General features: G+C 44.8%; 1 protein-coding gene across 3 annotated transcripts in view; it reads right to left on the bottom strand.

Moving 5' to 3' along the window:
- The window catches only part of Iqsec2 (IQ motif and Sec7 domain ArfGEF 2), an 82199-nt gene that overhangs the window by 55967 nt on the left and 13985 nt on the right, over nucleotides 1–12247 (bottom strand). For all 3 annotated transcript variants that reach the window (XM_052760391.1, XM_052760441.1, XM_052760644.1), the window contains exon 2: nucleotides 3140–3169. In XM_052760391.1, coding sequence (XP_052616351.1) covers nucleotides 3140–3169 — 30 coding nt within the window. The remainder of the gene's footprint in view (nucleotides 1–3139; nucleotides 3170–12247) is intronic.

Below are 12247 nucleotides of genomic sequence, written 5' to 3'. Positions count from 1 at the left end.
TGTGAACTTATTTACAACGTTATGAGATTGGTTGTGTGTGTGTGTTTGTAGATACATATGTATATGGGTACACAAGGACGTGTGTGTGTGTGTGTGTGTGTGTGTGTGTGTGTGTGTGTGTGTGTGAAGACCAGAGGCTGATAATAGATGTCTTCTTCAATTGCTTTTTGTTTTTGAGAGAGAGCCTCTCACTGATTTGTTAAGATGGCTGGCCACCGAGCTCCAGGGATCTCTGTCTCCCTACCAGCGTAATTACCAGAGCATGCCGCCACGCTCAGCTTTTTATATGGCTTCTAGGCATCAGCCTGGGGCCCTCATGCTTACATAGCATGCACTTTACCAAATGAGCCATCTCCCCATCTGCTATTATGAGATTGTTTTTGCATTGTTTTGTAAACATCAGTTTACATGGTTCTTGTGTGTGGACTTTGTAGACGACAACATCATGTCATAGAGCCAAAAGGCTGGACATGTCTGAAGAGGTCTGTGACACATCCTTGACCCAATCAGGGTTCTGACCTTTAGAAGTTGTTCTTTCCTGCCCACATCTGTTTTAGTCCAGCTGACTGGTCCCTGGCTTTAAACACATCCCTTGCTTTCCTACTCATGCTGATTCTACATCCATGGGCTCTCCTTCTGTGAAATCAGTCCTCTGCAGCCCAGTCTGCTTTGACACCACCTGCTCCAAGAAACACTCCCTAACTGTAGTGAACTTGAGAAGTTATATATGGGGTCTGCAAGTATCCTCAGAGAGCCCCATCCAACTGTGGTTCCAAATGAAAGGGTCGACTCACTATTCCGTGAGACCTTGTTTTATATGTGCTGTTGCTATAGGCTCTTCTGCTGCCCTAGAGCTACTGAGTTGGAGTGGCCTGCTGAGTCCTCAAAACTGCTATAGCCTCCTTGAATATGAACCCAGTATACACACCAGGAAACAAATCGGAGTAAAGTCAACACTAGCTTCAGAACCAGAGAGTCCAGGGTATGAATCAGAGGAATGCCACCCTACCCCACTGATCTTCTTTCCCTGGGTGAGGCACTGCCCATCTTGGGATCTCCTCTTCCTCGTTTGTCTTTGTTCTGTTTTTGAGACAGGGTCTCACTTATACAGCCCTGGCTGTCCTGGAACTCACTCTGTAGACTGGGCTGGCCTTGAACTCACAGAAATCCACCTGCCTCTGCCTTCCGAGTGCACCACCATTAAAGGCATGCACCACCATACCAGGCTCCTTTCCATCATTTGTAAATCAGACATCATAATCCTTGCCTAATGCAGCTGCTGTGAGCATTTAAAAAAAGATCATATTTAGAGTGATTAGTATATGAAGAATCAATGATAATTATTATGATTACTAATATTTGGATGATAGCAAGGATGATCATCATCTACAAAGCTGTCAAGAAGTCTTATAGTGACAGTATGGGCAGGAATCTGGGCTTGGTGCCAAGCAGACTGGAGTTTGAATCCTGGCTTGTTTCCTCAACTATAAAACACAGACGATAAGGCCAGCACAGGTTCCATCCACAGTGTCACTGGGTGGATCAAATAAAACAAATCCTTGACAAGTTCTGTAAGTTATTAAGACCCAACATATGCCATCATGTGATTCATGATTATGGTTATTATTAAATACCATGAGCTAAAGGTTCCAGGAACTCCCCAGCGGGGAGGAGCTGACAACTAGAGATGTGTTCAGTCTGGTTCCTCCACAAGTTAGCAGGCACATCAACAGAGATGCTATGGGAGGCCTGGGCTTGAGGTCATCCCAGGTTGCCTTTCTTCAAACCCACGGTAAGGACATTGAGATCTATGCCCTTTCTTAGACAAGTGCCCTCCTAAGTGCTAGAACAAGCTGTGCCTGGCCATGCTCCTTGGCTGCATGCAAGGATTAATTATGTGCCATCACAGACTTCTTGCCCAGACACCAGGGCTGACTATATCCACCACATTCTCACTGATTTAATGTTGGCCTCAGCATGTGTCTCCCCTCACCCCCCCCCCAAACACACACAGCCCTTCCCTTGGACCTGGGCACCAATGTGCTCACCCCTAGACCTCCTGCAAGAGATGCTAGGACAGACTGTCTATACACAGGCAACTTCTGACCCCGGCTCATATCCACTAACTTGTATGACAGGAACAGTGCTGTTACATATGGTTGGACAAGCTGTGCCCCACCCTAGGGTTTACAGCTGAGAGGTAGTGAATGGGGATCCACATCCCATTTGTTCTGTGTTCACCAACCCGGAAAGCCTGGTGAGCAAGATTCACAAGAAAGGGCCCATTTTTCCAGTTGGTCCATTCAGAAGGAAGAACGACTCCTTAAGTGAACTGTTTTCTACTCATCACAAATAGGTCATCTTTACTAGTTCAGGCCTGGAGAGCATTGACTGTCCCCACTGTGTGCCTCTACTGCCTGGGCCCATCTCATTTCAAAAGCCATAGTTCCCAGTCCAGGTGCTAAGACTAGAGCACACCCTGAACCCCCTCACCATCCCGACACCACCTCTATTTTTGACACTTCTGACTTCATGGGGTTTCTGACAGAGGAGGGCACAAAGAGCTTCCATCCTAGTCCAGTCCTCAGCTGACAACCTTTACACCTTACCAAAGCTTATAAACTTTTAACCAAGCATGCAAAAAAAAAAAAAATGTTTCCTCGTCACCATATATAGTTCTAATGTCTCGAATGTATCACATCTGAAGTCAATCTAAGTCCCATCACTTGAGACTGCCAGAATTCAGGATAGAGAGGGAAAATAAGACCAGGCAAGCCCAGCATCCATTGTTCCCTTCTTTCCTGGAAGAAGAAAGTAGAAAACTTCCTGGGTCTGGAGCTGACATCCCAGAGATCAGCCTCTTACATGCCCCTGCACTGTGCGCCAAAGCTCTCAAGTCTCCTAGGACTGCAAAGACTGAATAATGGTCTTTAACAGCACCATGTCTACGCCTGCCATGTTCTCCCTGTCCTCCCTTCCACTCCACACCCACCTCTAATACCAATGGGGAAAGAACCCTGCCATTGACCCCTGCCCATGGATCCCAATGTAACAGCCAGAAAAACCCTCCACCCCAGGCCCAGCTCCCCCCCCCCCCCCCCCCCCGCCCCCAGTACTACTAAAGAAACGAGATACTGACCTGACTGTTCTGGAATTCTCACCATCAGATCTGAAAGAGAAACAGGAAATAAACAACAGTCAATATAGGCTCACCACTCTCCCCTACCCTACCTTGAGGTCCAACATACGTCATGAAAGCATGAACACGGGTTCCATCCATGGAGAACAGCAAGCGCAAAGGCCATGGTGGTGAGTGCTAGGTCAGTTGGAGCAGCAGGGAGAAGGACTGGTTGCCTAGGTAAGCAAGCAAAGGGCCGCTGGAGGTGTGTAAAGTCAAGGAGGTAGCAGCAATTACAATGAGTGTGGCTTTTCTTGGAGTGTGGCCCGAGAAGCAGCCAGAGACAGCCAGGTTCAGATATTGTCTCTGCTACTTACTATCCCTGTGATTTAGGCAAGCTACTTCATTTTTCTGAGTCTGAGCCTCAGTTTCCCTCAGTTCCCCAGTAACACAAGGTTGATCCTCAAAGAGCTGCCGGGATGATTAAGCTCTTTGGAACCAAGCAGACAAATGCCAGATATTATTAACAAGATACAATAGGCTTTGCCAACTGCCTAGTCCGACCTGCTTATTTTCCAGATGAAGAGAATGAAGCTGAGCGGGTAAATGAGTCAGCTGCTGGGTTCCTTTCTACTATACTGGACTGTCTTCTTCATTATGCGTGGCCCCAGACGCAAAAGAAGGGTGAAAGAGAATGGAGTGAGGGCCAGCTCTAAGAAAAGCCAGGAAATGAGCAAAACCAGGACCACTCCCTTCCCCTCACTCCTCCTCCTCCTTGGGGGAAAAAAATGTGTGTCCTGCGGGGAGCACATGCCTGTGCAAGCAGTCACATGGCTATTATGCGTGCATGTATGTGTGCACATGCTTGTGTAATGGAAGCTAGGACAGGGAAGCTGTTATACTGGGAGCAGAAGAGGAGAGAACGGAGAACCAGGACCCCTGGAAGTGGGAGAGTATTGGGGAGTAGTCTACCTCCCTCTTCACTCCACACCTCTGGTCCTCTCCCAGGCTGAACTGGAAAAGGCACAGAGATGAACACATGAGACTTGTCCTCAACTGAGCGATCCAAGATATGATCTTAGGTTTTTTTTTGGGGGGTGTTATCTATATGTACATTGAGAGGATGATTTTAGAATAGCATTTGTTGAGAGAGTGAGTGTGTGTGTGACACACACACACACACACACACACACACACACACACACACACACACACTTACTCCAGCAAGGCAGGGCAGGCAAGCATCAGGGTGCTAAATGAATCTGACTGCTTACTAGCCACATTATCCTGAAGAAGTCACCTTGCTATCTAGGACCTCAAATTCTTCACTCAGTAAATGGGGCAGTACGGGGCATCGGCAAGGAACCCTCCCTTCATGGAATGACTTTGAGGATCAAAGTGCCTGACACCTGGTGCATGTTCATCTGATAACAGTGGTACCAATCTGTTGCCTTTTTTGTCCCCTTAAAGGGACGGAAAACCAAGGCCACAGCGCACCTTATTACAGTTATTCAAACTTTCCATCACACTCTATAGCAACAAGATGGCTTCTAGAATCCCAGCTCAGTTATTCTCAGGTATCAAGTCGGAGGAGCCAAACTTGAATGACTCCCCAGCTGCCTACAGAATGGAAGCCAGAACCCTCAGCATCTCTAACACTAATCCCCTGCTCCAGGGAGGCTGGTCTACAAGCACCCATCTCAAAATCCTGAACACATTTATTCACACTATACCCTAGGCTCTAACCTGGGAAGACAACTACCTACTCAAGGAGTCTAACTTCATCATTATCATCATGAACCATCATTGAGCATCTACTATGTATCTACTATGTACTATAGTATCTCTGCTTCTAAAACATTCCTCTGATGTTTCACAGTTCTCAAGATGGCAGTAGGGTTGGGGGAAATGTCCAAGTCCTGCTGCAGAGTGTATTAGCCACTTCTTCTCAGATTGGACTGGTTCTTTCTAGTTCTGGAGGACATAGCATCATAAGATCCAAAGTGGGGGTGAATCCCACCTCATGGGTCTATCACTAAGCATTTAGTATATTGTATATGGATAACAATAATGCTGGTCAGGTTTTGTCAATTTGACACAAACCTAGTCATATTTGGGAAGAGAGAATCTTAATTGAGAAAATGCCTCCATAAACTTGGCCTGTAGTCCAAGTCTATGTGACATTTTCTTGATTAATGATTGATGTGAGAAGACACAGCCTATTGGGGTGGTGCCACTCCTGGGCAGGTGGCCCTGAGATATATAGGAAAGCAGGCTGAGCAAGCCAAGGGGAGCAAGGCAGAAAGCAGTGTTCCTTCATGGCCTCTGCATCAGTTCCTGCCCCAATTTCCTTTAGTGATGGACTGTAATGTAGAAGTGTAAATTGAAATAAACGCTTTTCTCCCCAAAAGGTCATGGTGTTTTATCACATCAATAGAAACTCTGGAACAACAATCATCAATATAGTGCTATCTGGCACCTCTTCAGGGAACAGTACACTTTGACCAATGGTCAATCTGACTCCTACTTCATGAAGCTGGGCCACCATTCTTCTGGGGGAGAGTATAAAGTGGTAGAAGATAGGATATATTATGATTTGGTCCCTAACAGGCAGTATTAACTTTGGTAAGTCACCTCTCTGGACTTTTGATCCTCAATGTGTAAAATGATGGAGCTGTGTTAGTTGACTTCTAAGCACTCTTTAGGCTTTAAAACATTTACTTTCTGCCAGGCAGTGGTGCCCTGGTACCTTTAATTCCAGCACTCAGGAGGCAGAGACAGGCAGATCTCTATGAGTTCGAGGCCAGCCTGGTCTATAGAGTGAGTTACAGGACAGCCAGAGCTACAAAGAGAAACCCTGTCTCAAAAAAAAAATTAACTTTCTTCAGAACCCCAAAGTTTATTTCTTTTATCAACTAGAGTCAGCTGTCCACATGTGGAACCAAAGACCCAGGGACCACACCCCACTTTTTTCTTTTTACAGTCAAGTCAGTAGAAGGAAATGGCTGTCTGTCTGTCTGTCTTTATGTATGTGTGTACATACACACACACATCAGTCCATATGTTCATATCTATTTGTGTGTCTCCTTTTCTTCTTAGGCTAACCTTGGGCCTAATGAGTAGACTTGGATAATAAGACTACAATTCCTAAAGGTAAGCTTGAGAAATCTGGACAGGGAATTGAAGCGCCAGATACCTACAGTATGGTCTAGAAGAGATGGGGTCCTAATGAGTATGGCTCCTTGACTCCACATGTACTTGCTTGGTGGGGAGGGGTCTTTGAAGTTTGGGGCCCAGGCCTCTGTTTCTCAGTACAGTTCATGATACTGGGATCTGTAATAAATAGAACCCAAGATCCGCCTCCTTTGGCTTCCTTAGCTAGGTCCTGCTTTGCAGTTCAGGGAGTAGGGATGCCCGAAGGGCCAAGGCCTTCAGAATGTGTGCCTAGTGACGTATGCAGCTTTCACTGCAAACACCACTAAACAAATACACTGATTCCCAGGCTATCCACTGGGGTATTTCATTCATAGCTCTTTCAGTATATTGATCTTCACTTCCGAACAGCTTTTTTTAAAAAATGTGCACTGAATGCATTCTTACATTAGGAATCTAGGAACCCATGGAAAAAGAGAGGAAAAAATGTGCATAATGACATCACAGAGACAGCGACCACTCCGAACGGTTGCTCTATTCCTCTTCTTCCCTGCATTTCTTCATGTAGGAGAAATGATTTTGCGTTGTATGATTTTTATTGCTTTTTCTGTTACGTGTTTCCCCTTGTACGACATATTCTTCAAGATCATTATTTTTATTTGTCATGATGTAGTTAACCATCCTCTGAATGTAGAGAATAGAAGCAGGTATGTTTTTCCATTGGTTTAAATTGTGCTTTGGTAAACTTTCTTTCGCACATAGCTTTAAAGTAACACATGGCTTTTAGGAAACTAACCTTATATAGGAACAATTGCATCCAGCTTAGTTCTCTTTCTAGATGGTCATTCCCTCTAGCTATGTCTGGTTTTATAGTCATTCATTCATTCCATTAGCACATATTCACTCTATACTTCTATGAACCGGATCCCAAGCTAGAGCTATGCGAAGAAATGAGGCATAGCTCCAGACCACCAGAAGATGTGTCAGTCATGCTTGAAATAGGCAATTTCAGAACATTCTGATTATGGCTGAGAGGGAGAGAAGAAGCGGATATCAAGGAAGAACAGAGGAGGGTCTCCTTAACCCACTCCATGGACATGATCATAAACTCTTTGAGGATATGGTGCCTATATGAGTCATGGAAGATGAATAAATTCTAGTTGGCTAGAATGAAGAAGGGAATGTTCACTTAAACACAATGAGTTGAATAAACTGATTTGTCTCTGTTACTTCCCAAATACCACTAACATGTGAGTAAAAAAAAAAAAAAAAAAGACAGAAGGACAAAGTCTAGGATGCTGACCAGAAGTAAACCATTCCACTTACAGAACTTCTTCAGTGCTCACGGTTTGGAGGTACTGTACACCTCAGAAGGCAGAGTGAGGGATAAAGCTAAAAATAGTGAATTGCAATGCTGTCCTCAATGCTGTCCAGTCAGATTCTCTCCACCTCCAGCACCATCCCAGCAACCGGAGGCTTTGGATTTGAGAGCACCAGGTGCAGTGGCAGATGGGGTGAAATAGAGCTAAAAGCAAAGGGATCTTCCTTGGAAAATGGTGGGACCCTAACGTCCTTTTACTCTCCTACTTCCAACAGCAAAGTCGGGTGCACACAGCTTCTGTGCACCTGTGTAGTGTCATGGGAGCCCTTTTCAAGGCGTCATCATGCAGAGACACTTAAGTTAGGGCTTCTGTTTTCAAGGTTTATTTACTTTCATGTGTATGAATGTTTTGTCTGCATGTAGGTGCACTGCGTTCATGCTTGATGCTGGCAGAGGCCTGAAGAGGAGACCAGATCCCCTAGGACTGTAGTTATAGGTGGTTATAAACTGCCATGCAGGTGCTGGGAACTGAACCTGGGTCCTCTGAAAGAGCAACAGGTGCTCTTAACTGATGAGCCATCTCTCCAGCCCCCAAGCTAGGTATATTTTATGTTAAATAAACCTTAATAAAAGTCATTATTTTCAAAGGAAACGAAGTTCTAGGCAATCAAAGATTACTGTATGATGCAAAGCTATGTGAGGGAGACCACCAACCTGGAAGGCAGATGGACAAAAAAACAAACCAAGGAAGGAATCTGGAAGGAACAAAGACAATGAAGAAATCTGGGAAATGAAAAATAGTGAGAGCCAGAATAAAAATGTCAGCGGGATAGAAGATAAAAGGTGAAGAGATATCCTAGGAAACAAAATAACACAATAAAGAAGACGACAGAAGAGAAAAGATGAGAAAATTAGAGGATTAATTGAGGAATTCCTCCATCTAACAATAGGGGTTCCAGAAATAGAAAATGGAGGAAACAGCAGGAAGGAAATGCTCAAAGACACAATGTAAGAATGTTTCCCAGAGTCGAAGGAATGAAAGGCCAACAAGATAAAACAAAACAAAGGCCCACATCGAGATATGCCGCCATGGCATTTCAAAACACCGAGGATTCAAGAAAAGATGTTAAATGCTTCTAGAGAAAAAACCCACTATGTAGAAAGGGTCTTTAGTTTTTCTATGGTCCTTGTTCAACATAACTCTCTGAACAAGTCTGGAATAAAAAAGATGATGCTATGGTGGTGATGATGGTAAAGATCGAGTCATGCTCCTGACTAAATATTTGTCTGTATTTATTCTTATTCTTCTGAGACAAGATTTCACCAGGTAGCTCAGGCTGGCCAGGAAGTCCTGAGCCTCCCATTTCTGCCTTCTAAGTACTGGGATTATAAACGTGTACCACTACACAGGGCTATCGCTTTTTAAATGTCATGTTCCAGAACTAAAGAGACAAAGATCACATTGTATTTATATCTTGAAGAAAACCAATAGACCACAACCAAAGACTTAAAAACCATACAACAGCCGGGCGGTGGTGGCGCACGCCTTTAATCCCAGCACTCGGGAGGCAGAGCCAGGCGGATCGCTGTGAGTTCGAGGCCAGCCTGGGCTACCAAGTGAGTTCCAGGAAAGGCGCAAAGCTACACAGAGAAACCCTGTCTCGAAAAACCAAAAAAAAAAAAAAAAAAAAAACCATACAACAAGGTATGAAATTTGCCTTATAATTGCTGGGAAGCACCAGGGAGGCTTCACCCAAGGTATGCCTACTTTTAATCCTAAACAAGCATTATATAATCATAATAAATATAATAAGCAGGTATTCTTGGTCTGTATCATAGCCAAACTTACAATAACCCAAATAATAACAACAGTACTATTTATTACGTGTTTATAATGGTCCAGGACTCATGCTATCTCCCTAACATCTGTACAAGGTAGTTGTTCTCATCGTACAGATACAGAAACCGAAGCTTGGAGGAGCAATGTGAATTACCCACAACCACCCAGCCAATAAGTGGTGGATATGAGTTTAAAATCTGTATTTGTCTGATGGCTTGGCTTTTTGAGACAGGATTTTGCTATGCAATGCACGCTTACGGGGAACTTGTGGGCCTCCTGCCTCTGCCTCCTGAGTCAGCATGTGTCATCATACACGCTCACAACAAATGCCTTTAACTGCCACAACTTTTGCTCCTTTCTGTCACACCAGAGCCAGGAAGCACTTCATCTCCCATACCAGCCTGCAGACTTGACCGACTATCCTCACCTGTTGCCCATCTCCCCTCCACACAAGCATAGCTCAAGGCACCCTAAATCAGAAACATTTAACAAACACTTTTATGATTTATTTATTTTAGATTTATTTTTGTTTTATGTGTAGGATGATTTGCCTGTATATGTGTCTGTTCACCATGTGCGTGCCTGGTACCATCAGAGACCAGAAGAAGGGGTTGGATTCCCTGGAACTGGAGGCACAGATGGTTGGGAGCCACCACGTGGGTGCTGGGAATTGAAGTCAGGTCCTCTGGAAGAGCAGCCAGTGCTCTTCACCACTGAGCCATCTTTCCAGCCCCAGCAAGCACTTTTAGAAGATGTAGAAAAGGGGGCACCCAAAAAAGAAAGTGGGGGTAGGTACAGACGTTACAGATGAATGGGGGGTCAGGAAAAAGGAACTGGCTCTATTGTCCTTAATTTCTGCCCCCTGCCCCGCCCCCCGTCTCTGTTGGAAGTTCAGCCATGATGGGAAAGTGTGGGTGAAAGGGAGAGCAACTAGAGCAAGTCTTCTGTTGTCGAAGCCTAAACTCGGCCTCCGAGCCCCTTCCGGTGTACTTGGGAATCATCTCTGGCCCAGCCGCTTTCACTGCTGGAATAAAGAAGATGGGCTGCCCTCCAAGCACCTAGCCAATCCCGGAAAAGCCTGGCTCACAGCAGACCAGAAGCCTATCAAGTCACAGATGAGGCACCCAGGGAGATGAAGGAGAAGGCTTGAGGGCATCATAAGGATGCAATAACCAGAATGGGGACAGAGCCCAGGTATCTGTTCTGCAGCTGAGGCTCCTTGACTCTATAGTCTGGAGAGAGGAGGTTAAGGAAAGGGATGAACCAGGAGTGCTAGATGAATGTTCATGGCCAACAGTAACATAGGGTCAAAACAAGCTCATCTAAGCTTGGCTATTAGGAATGTGGAGTTACTAATAATTTCTAGTTTCAATCAGGCTTAGCTAGAACCAAAGCCTATAACTCAAGAGCATAAATGTGTATCTCCTCTCTCCCTGCAGTAAAACAAAAGTAAAGGAATAAGTACATTAAGTATGAACTCATATAAGGAAAGATGGGAGAAGATGGTATCATCAGTGAGTAAGAGATTTCAACAAATTTCTGGAAGAAAAAAATTAAACAGAGGACTAGCAGAGTTGAAGGAGAGCCAACCCTGGTAGGGGGTTGCAGCTGAGGAGGGAGACCCTTGGTCCAGGAGAGCCTTAGCTAGACTTAGCCTTGGCATGTACGGAGAGGGGCAGACATCACCAGGGGGGCAAATGACAAGGTATAAACTGACAACATACCAAATCCTTTCAGCCCAGGGAGATGGCTCAGCATGTGAAGGTACTTGCTATGGACACTTGCTCCCTAGACCTTGCATGATGGAAGGAGAGAACTGACTTCTTAAAGTTGTGCGCTGACCTCCACATGCACACCATGACACGAGAGTGCTTGTGCTCACATCCACATGCATCACACACATTATAATACTAATACTAATACTACTACTACTACTACTAATAATAATAAACAAAATCATTCCTTCCTTGCCACCCTAAGTGCTGCACTCAGAACACGAGCTGCCTGGCATTTACGCAGAGGCGAAATGTCACAGGGCTGCTGGAGAAAGGAATTAAACTATGAGGGATGCATTAGAGTATCTAATGACATTTTAGTGACCCCAACTAAACTGCTTTTTATTTTGGTATTTGAAGGACACCCATTATAACAATCATCTCCCTGTTGGATCACCAAATAAGATCAGTGAGTGCACAAGTGATTCTGGATATACAAACATCTCCGTAAGAGTTTCTATTAACTCAGCCACAGTTTGTAAAGCAGAAAAAAGGAGAGGGGGGCTGGAGAGATGGCTCAGCGCTTAAGAGCACTGACTGTTCTTCCTGAGGACCCAGGTTCCATTCCCAGCACCCACATGGTAGCTCACAACTGTAACTCCAGTTTCGGGAGACCCGACACAGACATACAGGCAGGCAAAATAGTAATGCACATAAAATAAAAATAAATAAATTATTTTAAAAAGAGAATATAGGAGAGAAAACTATCACAATTTGAGATGGGGAAAGGAATTCAGTGTTACAAACAAATAAGCTAAAAGAAATTTTAACGAATCTTTTTGTTGATCCTCTTCCCTACTCCCCTCCCCTAACCTCTCCCCATCCTCTGAGTCCTCTTCACACTCTGCTAGCCCCTCCTTCAGCTTTCTGTTACCTTCTTTTTTTCTTCTCCCCACCCCCTCCCTCCCTTAAGATCTCTTTCTCACTCTTCATAGTCCCCTTTTATATGACCTATACTCGTTCTCGTGTGTGTGTGTGTGTGTGTGTGTGTGTGTGTGTGTGTGTGTGTGTGTGTGTGTGTGTGTATGTGATATGCATAT

The sequence above is a fragment of the Peromyscus californicus genome, unplaced genomic scaffold (assembly GCF_007827085.1).
Source record: "Peromyscus californicus insignis strain IS unplaced genomic scaffold, ASM782708v3 Scaffold_10__1_contigs__length_136768540, whole genome shotgun sequence".
In the NCBI taxonomy this organism is placed as follows: Eukaryota; Metazoa; Chordata; class Mammalia; order Rodentia; family Cricetidae; genus Peromyscus; species Peromyscus californicus.
The sequence above is the reverse complement of the archived record's forward strand: the minus strand, read 5'-3'. Positions and strand labels throughout refer to the sequence as shown.